The sequence below is a fragment of the Schistocerca nitens genome, chromosome 5 (assembly GCF_023898315.1).
Source record: "Schistocerca nitens isolate TAMUIC-IGC-003100 chromosome 5, iqSchNite1.1, whole genome shotgun sequence".
Taxonomy (NCBI): Eukaryota; Metazoa; Arthropoda; class Insecta; order Orthoptera; family Acrididae; genus Schistocerca; species Schistocerca nitens.
The window spans coordinates 641069126-641085993 of record NC_064618.1 but is presented as its reverse complement, the minus strand read 5'-3'; the positions used below and the strand labels follow the sequence as shown (position 1 = coordinate 641085993).

General features: G+C 42.4%; 1 protein-coding gene across 7 annotated transcripts in view; it reads right to left on the bottom strand.

Annotated features, from left to right (window-relative positions):
- Positions 1 to 16868, bottom strand: part of LOC126260799 (endoribonuclease Dicer-like) — a 450082-nt gene that overhangs the window by 206455 nt on the left and 226759 nt on the right. For all 7 annotated transcript variants that reach the window (XM_049958149.1, XM_049958148.1, XM_049958147.1 and 4 more), the window contains exon 10: positions 15771 to 15907. In XM_049958149.1, the coding sequence (XP_049814106.1) occupies positions 15771 to 15907 (137 nt within the window). The remainder of the gene's footprint in view (positions 1 to 15770; positions 15908 to 16868) is intronic.

The following is a 16868-nucleotide window of genomic DNA, read 5'->3' as shown; positions in this document are numbered from 1 at the left end:
TTTAGTGCCCGGAAATCGCCACAAGGTTTCCACGTTTTACGTTTTATCTTCCTTGTGAACTTAATGCAATGGTGAAGCCCACAGGCTGTCAGACGGACAGATCATGTTTTCCTTCAACAATTTCTCAAATTATTGTTTTGCTATTAATTTCCGAGGCCATGCAGACACTGGTGGACCTGGTGTGGTCTTGATGAAATGTTGCTTATTCTGTTTCACATCTTTCTCCTCTAATTGTGGTGTAACAATCTCGAGAAAGTGTTGAAACAGCTGCAACCTGGAAAGGACGGGCAAGGGGAAGCGATAGAAGTCTGTGATGAGGGTACAGAGGAACACTGTCTGGCAGAGTGTCCAGGGACTAGCATGGCAACAGGTGCAGTGTCAGGAGGCTGAGGGGCAGGGAGATAGGGAAAGAAGGAGCGAAAAGGAGAGAAGTGGGTGAGATGGGTGGGTGCATTGGAAGAGGGCAGCAAACAAAGAGACTAGGAGATGAGAATGGGGAAGAGATGATAGGACAGAGGGGGTGGAAACTTTCGTGTGTTAACCAACTCTGCTGCAACCATTGCACAGCTTTTTATATTGGCATGACTACCAACCAGCTGTCTACCAGGATGAACGGCGCCTACCAAACTGTGTCCAAGAGCAAAGTAGACCACCAGGGGCACAATATGCAACTTAGCATAAAATGCTCAATTTCAATCACTGCTTCGCTACCTGAGCCATCTGGATCCTACCCTCCACCACCAGACTTAGAGAAGCAACTAACTAGAACTGAAGGCTACCATAAGAGTAATAAAACAGAGAGAAAGTATTTAAACCTACAAACAGTACCAGATGAGATACAGACAGCTGATAAGAGGAGAAAAAGCCAAATCAATTAATGAGATTATTTCAAAATCAGCAAATAAAAACAGCCTGGGATATAATTAACTCAGAAAGACAAAAAATACACAGAAAACAAATTAATCAGAAAGTATGGAAGTGAGTAATAAAAACATTACAGATAAAACAGAAATTGCCAGCAACCTGAATAATAACTACATGGATATGACAGAAAACCTAAACAAGGTGGATATGCGGAGGGGAGAGGGGGGGGGGGGGAGGAGGAGAAATTTCACGGATTTCCTGGTTAAAAATGCATCTTCTCCCACATGAAAATATATTTTTTCCCAAGTAAAAATACACTTTTTTTCCATATTAAGTGGCAATAAACTTTCCCTTAAAGCTGTAACACTTACAAATCCTTTGAATGGTACAGGTATTATAAACTGGCATAGATTATGCCGGCACTTTAGGAAATGAAACCCAGCAAAAAACAATGCACCTTCAATGCACTGCCACATGTACACTCCATGTTTTCGTATTATGAAAGTATAAGTATAAATGGCACCAATTACACCATGACAACTTTTAAAGCACTGAAATCGAGATTGCGATGCAATTTTGTCAGCCAATCTTAGCTCACGTTATGTGACTCACTAGCCAATGCCAGCAGAAATTCATAGCATAGGACTTGTGATGCAGTCAGTCAATAAACTAACTTTCAAGCTTAATCTTTTTTCGCATGTTACCCTTTAAGATATACCAAACACAAATATGCCGGTAACGTTTTAAATAACGGCATAAACAGCTGGTCTCCTGAGCCCAAAATTTTTCCAAGTGGCCAGTGCTCAAAGTAGTTAGTTTTGAATGAGTCCAATGTTCCTTGATTTAAGAAATTAACTGTACATTCTCAGACATAACAATATTTTTCTGCAACCTTTTGTAAATGTAAACAGTTGTGACAGTATGCTCATTGAAAGTAGTTTGTTGTTCGAAAGTACTGCTCAGTCTTCATCTTGAAGTTTCTGACATATTTCACAGTCAGCAGACCCTGGTGTGTGTCATTTGTTTTATTGGTGTGTGTCATTTGGTTTTATTCTCTCATTTGTGTTCTTGTTGCAGTATTATTCTGCAGTAGCAGTTCTTATCAGTCAAAAGAACAAAAATTTATCTGGAAATTAAAACAGTGAAAAATTCCTAGAATTCTAAAAAAGTTCCTTGATCTTTCCCAGATCAAAAAACTTCCAGGTTTTTACAGGAGTTCGTCCCATGGCATATACACCCTGCTAAAGCATGAACACAGTAACCTAAGAACTCACTCAGCAAACCACAATGACAAATAAACCAAACCACTTCATGTTCCTAATACCAGTATCTAATGAGGAAGTGACAATGGTATAAAAATCTCAAGTCAAAAAGTCTGCTGGACATCATAAAGTGTCAAACTACCTAATCAAGCAGGTGGCAGCAAAATTAATCACACAACTGTTGGATACTATCAACTACTCATTCCAAGGAGTATTTCCCAATCAACTTACATTAATTAAAGTGGTACCTATATACAAAAAGGGAAAATATGAAGATCCTAACAATTACAGACCGCTATCCTCAGTTAAAGTAGTAAAGGAGTTTTGCTATTTGGGGAGCAAAATAACTGATGATGAGTGAAGTAGAGAGGATATAAAATGTAGACTGGCAATGGCAAGGAAAGTGTTTCTGAAGAAGAGAATATTGTTAACATCGAGTACAGATTTAAGTGTCAGGAAATCATTTCTGAAAGTATTTGTGTGGAGTGTAGCCATGTATGGAAATGAAACATGGGCGATAAATAGTTTGGACAAGAAGAGAATAGAAGCTTTCGAAATGTGGTGCTACAGAAGAATGCTGAAGATTAGATGGGTAGATCACATAACTAATGAAGAGGTATTGAATAGAATTGGGGAGAAGCGGAGTTTGTGGCACAACTTGACAAGAAGAAGGGACCGGTTGGTAGGACATGTTCTGAGGCATCAAGGGATCACAAATTTAGCATTGGAGGGCAGCGTGGAGGGTAAAAATCGTAGAGGGAGACCAAGAGATGAATACACTAAGCAGATTCAGAAGGATGTAGGTTGCAGTAAGTACTGGGAGATGAAGAAGCTTGCACAGGATAGAGTAGCATGGAGAGCTGCATCAAACCAGTCTCAGGACTGAAGACAACAACAACATCCTCAGTATCCAGGCTTCTCCAAAATATTAGAAATGCACATGCTCAACAGACTAACTGCTTACCTGGAAAAGCATAATATTATAACTCCAGAACAGCATGGATACCAGAAAGGAAAATCATTAACAGAATTTACTGTACAGACCTTGGCCCCGTATGATAGTTTCTGGAGATTTTCTGGACTTATCCTTGCCATCTGACAAAACAAATCATGCAGACCTAGTAAAGAAAATAGATAATACTGGTACTTGTGGTCAAGCAGCAGACTGGATAACATCGCATCTCTGTAACAGGATGCAATACATACCCATTAACAAGTTACACAGATCAGAAGTTAGAAGTATTAAGGACGGTGTACCTCAAGCATCTGTTTTGCAACCTATCTACTTCAATTTATTTCTAAAGGATAGCTGCTACTCACCATATAGAGGAGATGCTGAGTCGCAGATAGGCACAACAAAAAGGCCGTCAAAAATAAGCTTTCAGCCAACAAGGCCTTTGTCAAAAATAACCACCACACACACACACACACACACACACACACACACATGACTGCTGTTTCTGGTAACTGAAACTACACTGTGGGCAGCTGCTGCATTGTATGATGGGGTAAGGAGGAAGTGGCAGCAGGGAGGGGGAAGGATAGCAAGGTAGGGGTGGAGAACAAGGAAGGGGCTGGATGGGTGAAGACAATGACGAATGAAGGTTGAGGCCAGGAGGGTTATGGGAACATAGGATATATTTTAGGGAGAGTCCCCACCTGCGCAATTCAGAAATGCTGGTGTTGGTGGGAAGGCTCCATGTGGCACAGGCTGTGAAGCAATAACTGAAATGACGAATGTCGTTTTGAGCAGGGGCTTAGCAACAGGGTGGTCCAGTTCCTTCTTGGCCACAGTTTGTTGGTGGCCAGCCATGAGGACAGACAGCATGTTTGTTGTCATGCCACATAGAATGCAGGGCAGTGATTGCAGCTTAGCTTGTAGATCACATGACTGGTTTCACAGGTAGCCCTGTATTTGATGGGATAGGTGATGTTTGTGACCAAACTGGGGTAGGTGGTGGTGGGAGTATGTATGGGACAGGTCTTGTATCTAGATCTGTTACAGGAATATGAGCCAAATGGTAAGAGGTTGGGAGTAGGAGTTGTGTACGGATGGATGAGTAAATTGTGTAGGTTCAGTGGTTGGCGAAATATCACTGTGGGAGGGGTGGGAAGGATAGTGGGCAGAACATTTCTCATTTCAGGGCATGATAGAGGTTGTTGAAACCATGGTGGAGAACGTAATTCAATTGGTCCAGTCCTTGGTGGTACTGAGTTACAAGGGGAATGCTCATCTGTGGCCAGACAGTGAGACTTTGGGAGGTGGTGCACAAACTCCAATCCCTACTTAAAGCCTGATGCTCTTCCCAGAACATCTCCTTTGAACTCATTTCCCTCCTCACCCCTATGACACCCCACACACCGATCTTCTACATGCTCCCCAAAACTCAAAAACCTAACAGTCCTAGACACCCCATTGTGGCTAGTTGTTGTGCTCCCACTGAAAGAATTTCAGCATTCATTGACCAACACCTCCACCCAATTGCCGTAATCTAGCCTCCCACATCAAAGACATCAATCACTTTCTTCACTGACTCTCCACCATCCCCATCCCTTTACCTCCTGCATCCCTGCTTGTCACTGCTGGCACCAACATCTCTCATGCCCATGGTCTTACCGCTATTGAACACTACCCTTCCCAACGTCCTTCAGACTCCAAACCCACAACCTCATTCCTCATACACCTTACTAACTTCATCCTGACCCACAATTACATTTCATTTAAAGGGAAGGTATATTAACAAATCTGTGGCACAGCCATGGGCACCCAAACGGCACCATCCTATGCCAACCTTTTTATGGGCCATCTAGAGAAGACCTCCCTGGCATCCCAAAATGCCAAACACCTAATCTGGTTCAAGCTCATTGATGATATCTTCATGATCTGGACCCAGGGCCAAGACACCCCATCTTCGTTCCTTCACAATCTCATCATCATCTTTCCCTTTCGCTTCACGCGGTCCTCCTCAACCCAGCGTGCCACCTTCCTAGATGTTGACCTCCTCCTCTCTGATCACTCCTTCCACATCTTTGTCCACATTAAACCCACTGATCATCAACAGTACCTGTATTTTGACAATCATCATGCCTTTCACACCAAAAAATCCCTCCCATATAGCCTGGGTACCCGGGCATGGCGTATCTGCAGTGACAAAAACTCTCTCACTCAGTATGCTGAGGTTCTCATCAAGGCCTTCAAGTACAGTCACTATACCCCAGACCCAGTCCACAAACATGCCATTTCCCCTCACAACCCCAATCTTCCCACTGCCCTCAATAATCAGCAACAAACGAGTGTCCCATTTGTCATCTGGGACCACCCCAGTCAACTGAATCCCGTCCTTCGCCAGGACTTTGATTACATATCATCGTGCCATGAAATGAGGGACATACTTCCCACTCCCCCTAAAGTTGTGTTCCATCGTCCACCCAACCTCCACAACATCCTACTCCATCCCTAAACCACTCCCAATCCCAACCCCTTGCCACAAGGATCACATACTTGTGGAAGACCAAGGTGCAAAACCTGCCTGATCCACCCATCCACAGTACCTATTCCAGTCCTGTCACAGGTTTATCCTACCCCATCAGGGGCCAGGTCACCCGTGAAAGCAGTCATGTCATTTACCAGCTCTGTTGCAATCATTGCACACCTTTTTATACTGGTGTGACTACTGACCAGCTGTCCTCCAGGATGAAAGGCCACTGCCAAATTATGGCCAAGAGCAAAGTAGACCATCCTGTGGTGCAGCATGCAGCTGAACGCAACACAATTGATTTCAATGGCTGCTTCACTACCCAAGCCATCTGGATCCTCCCTTGACCACCAGCTTTCCTGAACTGGCAGGTGGGAGTTATTCTTACAATACATTCTCTACTCCTGTGATAATCCCAGCCTCAACCTACAGTAACATAATGTCCCCACATCGTCCACCCAATAGTTTGCACCTCCTCTGTCCTACCAATTCTTCCCCATTCTAGTCTCCCACCATGTTTATTTGCAGCCCTCAGCTAATGCATCTGCCTGTCTTTCCGCGCTCCTCTCCTTTCTTGTTCCTTTCTCCCACTTCCCTGCCCCCCCAACCTCCTGCTACTGTGCCTGTTGGCAGTCTACTCTGCACACACTCCACCAGAAAGCGTTTGTCTCTCTCCCCACCTGTACACTACTATTGCTTTCCCTTTCCCCTTCCCCTCCCCCTCCAGATTGCTGTGTGCATCCCACATTGTGTTGCATTCCAGTCCGAGATGCTGGAGATGGTGGTCACATGTGCATGAGGTGTGCTTGCTTGCTTGCTTGTGTGTTTACTGACAAAGGCTGTGGATGAAAGCTACATGTGAGTGGCTTTTAAATGTGCCTGTCTACAACTTCATGTGTCTTCTTTATGGTAAGTAGGATTCCTATATTGTTGATATTCCTACCTGGAGTTTCCATTGTTTAATAAGAAATTAGTGTTACAAAGCAAACTAGAATTAAAACTACTCATATACAATTTAAGATTCACAAAAATGTATTTTTTAACTCTGGTGTATGTATTGTAGATTATTTAGCAACATACATACACCAGACAAACAATCCCATCAATTCATGACCATCAACACTCCGTTTGGACTGGTCAGATACACTAGGATGCTTTTCAGATTGACAGTGCACCAACGTGTTTTGGAGCTGATTCAAAATATTCCAAACACATTCAATTAACTGGACGATATACACTGAGGTGACAAGTCATGGGATACCTTCTGATATCGAGTTGGACCTACTTTTGCCCGGCGCAGAGCAGCAACTCAAAAGTGACAGGGAATCAACAATTCGTTAGAAGTCCCTTGCAGAAACATTGAGCCCTGTTGCCTCTATATCCATTCATAATTGCAAAAGTGATGCCGGCGCACGACTTTGTGCATGACGTGACCTCTCAATTACACCTCGTAAATGTTGATGGGGTACACGTTGGGCAGTCTGAGTGGCCAACTCATTCGCTAGAACTGTCCAGAATTTTCTTCAAACCAATCACGAACAACTGTGGCCTGGGAACATGGCACATTGACATCCATAAAAATTCCATCATCGTTTGGGAAGATGAAGCCCATCAACGACTGCAATTGTCTCCAAGTCTCTGAACATAACCAGAGGACCCAGTCCACCCCGTGTAAACACAGCCTACACCATTATGGAGCCACCACTAGCTTGAACAGTGCTTTGTTGACAACTCAGTTCCATTGCTTCTGCATCGTACTTGAACCCTACCATCAGCTCTTAACAACTGAAATCAGGACTCATCTGATGAGGCCATGGTGTTCCAGTAATTAGGGTCCAACCAATATGGTTGTGAGCCCAGGAGAGGCACTGCAGGCAATTTAACATTGTAGCGAAGGCACTCGCATTGGTTGTCTGCCACCATAGCCCAATAATGCCAAATTTCGCTGAACTGCCCTAATGGACACATTTGTCGTACATCCCACATTGATTTCTGCAGTTATTCCATGCAGGGTTACTTGTCTGTTAGCACTAACAACTCTACCCAAATGCCACTGCTTTTGGTCATTAAATTAAGGCCGTCGGCCACTGCATTATTCATGGTGCGAGGTAATCCCTGAAATTTGGTATTCTTGGCACACTCTTGATGCTGTGGCTCTGAGAATATTGGATTCCCTACTGATTTCCAGAATGGAATGTCCCATGCATATAGCTCATATTACCATTCTGCTTTCAAAGTCTATTACTTCCCATCATGCAGCCATAATCACGTCAGAAGCCTTTTCACGTGAATCACCTGACTGCAAATGACAGCTCTCCCAATGCATTGTCCTTTTATACCTTGGATACGCAATTCTACTGCCATCTTTATAGGTGCATGTAGCGATCCCATAACTTCCGTCACCTCAATGTATTAATAACTGGCACTACAAGATTGCAACGTCTTGCAAACTTCAATCTACTGTTCCAGACATAACAAAATGGACTTAAGAGCACAAGTGGAATACTTAGGCTACATAAAAAACTAAACTCTGCTCGAACAGGGGATGACCAAATGGTACCGACTGGGCGCTGTGTCATCCTCATCCCATTGGCCGCTGTGTCATGCTCATCCCACAGCTCTCCCACCCATAAGTCAATTTACAAAACTGGAGCCACTACTTCTCAATCAAGTAGCTCCTCAGTTTGAATCACAAGGGCTGAGTGCACCTCGCTTGCCAACAGTGCTTGGCACACCGAATGGTCGCCCATCCAAGCACTAGGCCAGCCCAACAGCACTTAACTTAGGTGATCTGATGGGAACCATTGTGGCAAGGCCGTTGGCACTTTAGGCTACATACTGAGTCATAAAGGACTCCAATCGACTCAGGAAAAAGAGAGAGAGGGAGAGGGAAGGAGAGAGAGAGAAAGGGAGGGAGGGGGGGGGGGAGGAGAGGGAGAGAGAGGGAGAGAGAGAGAGAGAGAGAGAGAAAGCTACAAACTTAAAAGACCTTCAGTCACTTCTCTGCAAAATAAATAATCACACGTAATTTACACCAGAGGTGTACATGTTCCGCTTTTAACCCGCCCATGCTTGTCTGGTGGCCAGGCAGGCAGGCCGCCACGCGTTGTCAACAGAACGGGCAGGCTGCTTCACTCCCAGCCAAGCCAAGCAGAACCCAACCCGGGCAGGCTGCGGGAAACTTGCTTGCCTGCCCATATTACTGCTGAGCTGTGCTACGCAGCCGTTTGGTCTGCGCGCTTCATTGTCGTACTATGAACGTTAATTAAAAGTTTTTATTTTACCTGAGCACCAAAAGACAAGCCATAACATTATATATATATATCAGGTCAAAAAATATTGGGTTTAATTTGTACATTCTTCCTTTACGCGTATGTTTCGGGTTTATTATCTATATAAATAAAAATGAATTGCCAAATGCGTTGATAAGCGTAAAACTCAAGAACGGCTGGACCAATTCGGCAATTTTTTTTTTTTTTGCTGTGTTCGTAATTCTCAGGACAAGGTTTTTATGAAATAAAATTTTTCGAAAATCGACCGAGAAATTGGAAAATTTGAGAAAAACTGAAAGTGCGTTTTCATTGTGTCCGTGTGTTTGTATTGCATACAATCTTGATGAAATTTTGCACACTATACCTTGAAACCAATAGGAAGGTCACAGTATACTTAAAATTTCGTAGGGTGCATGGCAGAGGTTACTTTACGTAACGGAATTCGACAAATTGTACGTTTTTATTCCGATCTTGATGAAATTTGGCATACTTGATATTCAAAGCAGGATGAAGGGTGCTGTCTTCTTAAAATTCTGAATGGTGCATGGCGGTATTCTGATCTTGAAGAAATTTTGCACACTTGACCATCAAGAGGAACATTACTGTCTACATAATATTTCGGACAGCGCATGGAATAGAGTACCTTACAAAAGATTTTGACATCGTTTGCGGGTTACCATGAAATCCTTCTCCCTCTATACTGCTAAATGGTCTCAGGTCCTTAGCACACATTTCGACGCCCTTTTCGGCCACTAAATCTTTGTCCTCTTTCAAGATATTTCCGGAGTGAGGGAACTGCTTGTCAAATTTGCACACATGTCGTAACATACTCGAGGTTGCTGAATAAGTACTTAGGAGCTTTTTACATAGTTTGCATTGAGACACACCTACCGATTTATTTGAAGCGGCCTCATAAACACACGAAAACGTTTCCTATGGGGCACTTGTGCTCTGTTTCGTTACCAGCATGTATTCGCCAGTTGTCAATTTTTTTTTCAATCTCACTAAAGTCCGACCTATTCATTGTGCTGCGCCCATCGTTGCGATAAATGAACTGCGGGCTAACTAACTGGCTACTCTAGTCACGGTAGCTTGACAGCGCAACCTGTTGTCAGGCGCAGCAAGCTGAGCGGGTCCCGTGAAGCTTGGCAGGCCTGCGGGAACCCAGGTAGCCCGGGCTTGCGGGAGCCCAAGTCGGTCGCATTACCCACTATGCCTCAGTACATTCGTACTCTTGTGTTTAAGTCGCGGCAGGCTGACCGGCATGAATGGTTGCAGAGGAGCTAGGGGCAAGCAGGCTGCAAGGGGAATTTGTACACCTCTAATTTACACTGAATACTCCACACATCACAAGGTCCCTTAATAATCTATCAAGATATGTGCAAAATAAGTATGGTCTTTGCAGTGCCAAAGAGGCTTGAAGTTCAAATGTTATCCAAAGCCTAGTCCTTGTCTGGCAATATGACCCATCAGAACACATTATATTGGCCACTAACACATATCAATGTATCAAGGCTGTACTTCTCACAAATGCGACAGTGGGCACGAATAAACAACAGCGTATGCACCTGAGACACTCACTTCAGCCCAGATCAGTTACTCACAAAATGGAAAAAGAAGCACTGGCAGTTATATCAGACATCCAAAAATTCCATACATGTCTTTGCAGCATAAAATTTAACCTTGTAACAGACCACAAACCACTGATTTCCTTGTTCTGTTGTAACACCCACCACCACCAACATGACATGCTAATGTTGACCCTATCCAAACTCCATATGAAACCAGATCCCACATTTGACTCTTGAGACGCACTGTGCTTCCAAAGCACAGGATGACACCTTAAAAAATCACCCTCCCAGTCCACTCCCTTTCCTGAACTCCAGACACACTTTTCCCTAAAAATCAGCATCCAGGTGGTACTGGGAGTACTGATACTGACAATGGACAGTAAAGACTGTCAGGTGGTCATCCTGCTGCAACAGTTCAGTGGTTATTGACTTTGAACAGGCATCTGAATCCATATCACACAGCGACTTATTAACAGAAGTATCACCATATGGGGTATAAAACAAGATATGGGACGGGATTGAGCATTTCGTGGTGGGGAAGATGCAGTATGTTAACTGGATGGAGAGTCTTCTACTTATGTAGATGTAACTTTATACAGCCTCTGGAAAGTGTGTTGAGACTCTTGCTGTTCCTGTCATTCATCCAAGACATTGCACACAATGTCAATAATAACCTCACTTTTCACTGATGACAACTATCTTTAATGAAGTACTGTCTGAAACAAACTGCACAAATATTCAATCTTGATAAGATTTAAAAATAGTGCAAAGATGGGCAATCAGCTTTACACCTTCAGTAATGTAAAATACGACAGGTCACAAAACGAAAAAAAAAAAGTAGTATCCTATGACTACAATAAAAATGAGCCACAGTTGGAAGTGCTAAACTCTTAACAAATACCTGGGTGCAACAATTTGTAGGGATATGAAATGGAACATAGGTACAGTTGTTTGTTTATTTATTTACTACATGCCCCATTATGCACTATTTGTAACACTACACATATGTATTTGTAATGTTTATGTTGTATGATGATGAAGATGACGTAAGGAGGGAGAGCCTACTCCTCGCGAATAGCACCTAGGGGGCCGTCAAGCTTAACATCCCCATCGGACAGAGGAATCAGCATCAATTCTGTCACAGGCCCAATCATGAGACACCATGGAAGGGTTTGAGTTTTAAACCAGGATGTTGGCACAAAGTCTGGTGATCGGGAACTTTACACCACCACCTCTCCTCTCCTAACCAGATAAATACTGGTGGTGAAATCTTTTTCTATCACCAGGATTCGAACCAGCTTCCCCTGGGTCGAGCGCCATTGCACAAGTGTGCGTTAGGAACCTCAGTAATGGAGGCAGGTTGCATAGGTTCAGCTGTATATGAAGCAGATGGCAGACTGCAGTTCATTGGTAGAACAGCAAAGAAATGCAACTAACCTACAACAAAGACTGTATGCAAAACACATGTGCCACCCATCGTAAATATTACTGAAGTGCGTGGCCCCATACCAAATAGAACTAATAGGGAATACTGAGTGTATACAAAAGAGGCAACATGAATGGTCAAAGCTTTGTTTTACTCATTCAAGACTGACATGGAGATGATGAAAGCAATTAACTGAAAAATACTTGTAAGACATACACAATCTGTCCTCTGAAAGTCTAGTTTAAACTGTCAAGAACTAGTTTTAAGTGTTGAATCTAGGAATATACCACAACTTCTTATGTAGATTACACTAATTACAGTATGCACAGAGGTGTTTCATGAAACGTCCCCCCTGCGCTCCATATGAGAATGGAACAGGAAAAATATCTAATATGGGAAGTACCCTTTCCCATGCACTTTACAGTGGTATGGAGAGTATATATGTAGCTGCAAATCTCTCCCATGTGGGCAGTGTCTTTCACCACTGTATAATAATTCTGTCTTAAGACTTGCCTTAAAATATAGCAGTCAGATCCCAAGTTTACTCATGTTTCATACATGCTGCCTTTTACATCAGTAAGCAATGTAGCAAATGTAACTGCATTCATGTACCTTTCGTTTATTTAGTATTGTGATTTATTTTGATATTTCAAACAGTTACCATTTCTGTCTTAAAGTTTCTCCTGCTTTTACAGGTGGCCCTATTTCGAAAATGGAAGACAATGAATTTTCCTGCAATAATTTCAGGTGTCTTTGCCGACGAGTACTTAGATGTTCTTAGTTGAATGAGATGATTCCATGGAGTAGGCTGGGCTTAAAAATGTACAACCCTGCAAAGACTACGAAGTATGGGTTACTTGTTACAGTGGTGTGTGAGACTGTTACAGGCGAAAAATCCAATATGGAGATTTATACTGGTGAAGGTAAGAAACTGGAAAAGTCTGTCCTCCCAGTTCTTCATTATCTTCTTTTTATGTGGCACAATATCTTTGCTTTACTCCTTGGCGCTACAGCCCATCTAGGGCCTTGGTCCGCTGGCCAATCTTCACCCACTCTTCGCTGCTGGCTTCTAACTCCCATTCTTCTCAAGTCCTTCTCCATGTTGTCTAGCCAGCTGGTCCTTATACGGCACCCACCTGGTCTTCCTTTGAAAGCTTTCTTGACTGTGCTGCTCTCAACCACTGTTTCTACATGTCCCAGTCAGCACAGACTATTACTCTTTATTTCTGTCACGACATCTAGTTTGTTATAAAACTGTCTGATTTCCTTCTTATTTCTGAGACACAATATTTACCACGATAACTATTATAACAATACCTTTACTGCAGAGTTACAACTAAAAAACAAAACCAGAGTCTGTGATAATATTATGGTGAAAAGAATCTGTGATACTATTACAGTGAAAAGAGGTATACCGTAAACCGAAAACCAAAGCATAAAGAATGAAGAAAGGTGATCTGGTTTCCTGTAGAAAAGGTGACATTCTTCTCCTCGTATGGAAAGACAAGTGGGATGTCAGAATGATCTCAACAATTCATGACGCTTCTGTTTCAAATACAACAGAAAAATTGGAGAGGATATATTTAAGCCTTTGTGTGAATCAGTATAATGCCCACAGGAAAAGGGTTGATACTGTGGATCAATACAGTTCTCACTATCCTGTTCTATGGAAATTGATGACGTGGACAAAAAAAGTCATCCTTTACCTAACAAACTGTGGACTTTTAAATTTGTTTAAAATTTACAGTGTCCAGAATCCAGAGAAGAAGAAAAAAATAAATTGTAAGCAGTTTCTATTTTCAGTGGCAAAATATTGGATTACTGACAATGATAATGAAGGCTCTCCAGACAAAGAGAGAGAAATGCCAGGCCCAGTCCATCCCCTAGAGTAAAAGGAAGAGTACTACATGAACAACCACCTGGAAGCTACTAGGGTACATGAAGCATCAGGAATGTGTCCATTTCAAACAGTGGAAAAAAGGACTAAAAAAGAAATTTCCAGCCAAAGTCTTTAGAGTTTGTGCTGCCCACAGAAAAAGAAATGAAACAATGCATACCTGCAAATTTTGTACAGTTGCTCTTCACAGAGAGAAATGTTTTACACAGTAGCATACATTGCAAAAGTCCTAGGAACCTTTGTTTATATAAGGGGAAGTCAAATGAAAAGCAAACACCCAAAACAACAGGACCATGAAATGGCATGACATGACATAATGCACATGCATTACGACATTTATCTCACTGGAAGAGGAGATGATCAACTCCTGTTTCGTAGAACACAGCTGGCCACGGACAGATCCACTATCGCAGCCACTCTTGCACTTTCTTGTCCGACTTAAACTGCCATCCACACGTCTTTCTTCATGTTGTCAATGATGTGAAAATCACGTGGCACAAGATCTGGGCTGTACAGATGATGTTGCAGTGATTCTCAACCAAATCGCTGAAGCATAGCCTTCATCCGATTGGTTGTGTGGGGGCAGGCGTTATCGTGCAACAAGATAATTCTGTCTGACAGCATTCCGGTACGTTTTGACTTTATGGAGCATTACAGTTTCTTCAAAATGTCTTCATAGCAATGCGCATTATTGTGGTTCCATGCTCGAGGAACTCTACGAGTAGAGGGCCCCCTGCACTCGAGGACAAAAGTCACTATGACCTAACTGGAATTTACATGAAAACTTAGGATTTTTTTTGTAAAAGAGATATGGGGTATTTTCACTGTTGCTTTGTTGTTTGCCCTCTAGCTGTAGGAATACTGTCTGACAGAACCATCCTGTTGCACAAAAAAACACCCTCACACAGCCTATCAGACAAAGAGTACACTTCAGTGATTTGGTTGGGAAACACTGCAACATCCTCTGTACAGTTCAGTTCTTCAAAGTGTGATTTTCACATCTTCGGTGACCTCAAGAAAGGCATACGAGGATGCTGGTTTCAGAAAGACAAGGAAGTGCAAGAGTGGGTGAGGTCGTGGATCCACCAGTGGCCAACTGCAATGTACTAGACAAGGACTGATGATTTTGTCTCCCAGTGGGATAAATGTCTTAATGCATGTTGTGATCACTTCTGAATGGAACCATTCCATTGCCCTGCTGTGGTGAATTTTTGGCTTTCATTTGACTGACCCTCAATACAATACAATACATGAAATAATAGTAACTGTAAGGGGCGAGGTCTTCTCAGTAAATGGCTCAGTGCTAATATCTGCAAAGTGTCTCTGTGTGTCAATGCAGTACTACAAGCACAGTAACAATAGTAATTTTTTTGACAAAAGAACAGAGCAACAAATGGACACTAGAGAATTAGGTGTATTTTTGTTTGTGTGATATAATGCATTTATTGTCATGTGCACTAGTATTGTGGATTATGATTTTTTTACATGTAGTTTACAATTACATCTCATTTATAGTTTGAAAAAAGTGGTAAAGTTCATTAAAAATTGTTTCATAATGTTAAGAAACGTTTTATGTTCATACACTGAAAGTTTACAACAAAAATTATGCAAAGCTGATAAGATTTTAACTTGTACATGGTTACATGCAAAAACAACAGCTAGCCACAAAAATGTCATTTAGTGTCAAACGACACTACTGAAAGGAGATCAGAGGCCTCGCTGAACCTTTAAACAGGCCCTGATGTTATCGAATACATTATTTAGCCATTTCATACAATCTACAGTATAGCAAGATTTGCAGTAAGGACTAAGATCAATGTATAGCTGGGAAATCAGATCTAGTTAATTAAAAAGACCCTCACCTTTTTATGAGGGGGGGGGGGACTTGCCCTTATGGTGTGCTCCCATGCTTTTGTGTATGTTCATAACTACCTAATATTGTTCAGTTTCACAGAATATTTCAACTAATTTTTTGATCCAATTAACAACAAATGAGACTCACATATTCACCAACTGTATAGCGTATGGACCTTTCAGAATTGCATGACTGCCACAGGGTGTATGCCATTCCACACATTCATCTTCTGGCTCACCGTCGACCATATCTGCTTCCACATTTATAGCTCCCGGCCTCAGCACCTGTGAACAATTTACTCACTGTATCTCAAAAGCTTCAATTTCTATTTTCTAACACTGTCTGAAACACTATTTCAAAACAGAGTTCATTGTCTGGCACATCATCACTAACGCAAAAATGGGCCAACTGCTACTCTAGTACCTTATCATGCTTTGTTGGTGCATTTTGACCCCTTTATGTAGGCTGTTCCAACTCTAGTGCCCACCCATGGGAAGCCAAGTGCACTTGGGCAGTGGGGAGCAAAAAGCTGACACCTGAAAAGTCAGACAGTCGCAGACATCCACATAAATACTCCACAAGCCACAGTAAGGTGCCACTACTTGTCATTTCCCCTCCTGTTCCACTAGCAAATAGAGCAAGGGAAAAACGACTGTCTGTACAGCTCCAGATGAGCCCTAATTTCTTGTATCTTATCTTCGTGGTCCTTACATGTGATCTATGTTGGTGGCAGCAGAACTGTTCGGCAGTCAGATTTAAATGTTGGTTCTCTACCAGTCAGATTCAAATGTTGGTTCTCTAAATTTTCTCAACAGTCTTTCCCACAAAGAATGCCGCCTTCCCTACATGGATTCCCTTTTGAGTTCCCGAAGCATCTCCGTAACATATTTTGTTCAAATCTACCAGTAACAAATCTAGCACCCATCCTATGAATTGCTTCGATGTCTTCCTTCAATCTGACCTGGTAAGGATACCAAACACTAGAGCAGTACTCAAGAATAGTTCACACCAGCATCATTTATGTGGTCTCCTTTACAGGTGAACCACTCTTTGCTAAAATTCTCCCAATGAACCAAAGTTGACCATTTGCCTTCCCTACCACAGTTTCCACACGCTCATTCCACCTCATATCGCTTTGCAACGTTAAGCTCAGATATTTAAACAACTTGACTGTGTCAAGCTGGATGGTAGTGATACTGTATCCAAACATTACAGGTTTGTTCTTCCTACTCATTCGGATTAAAT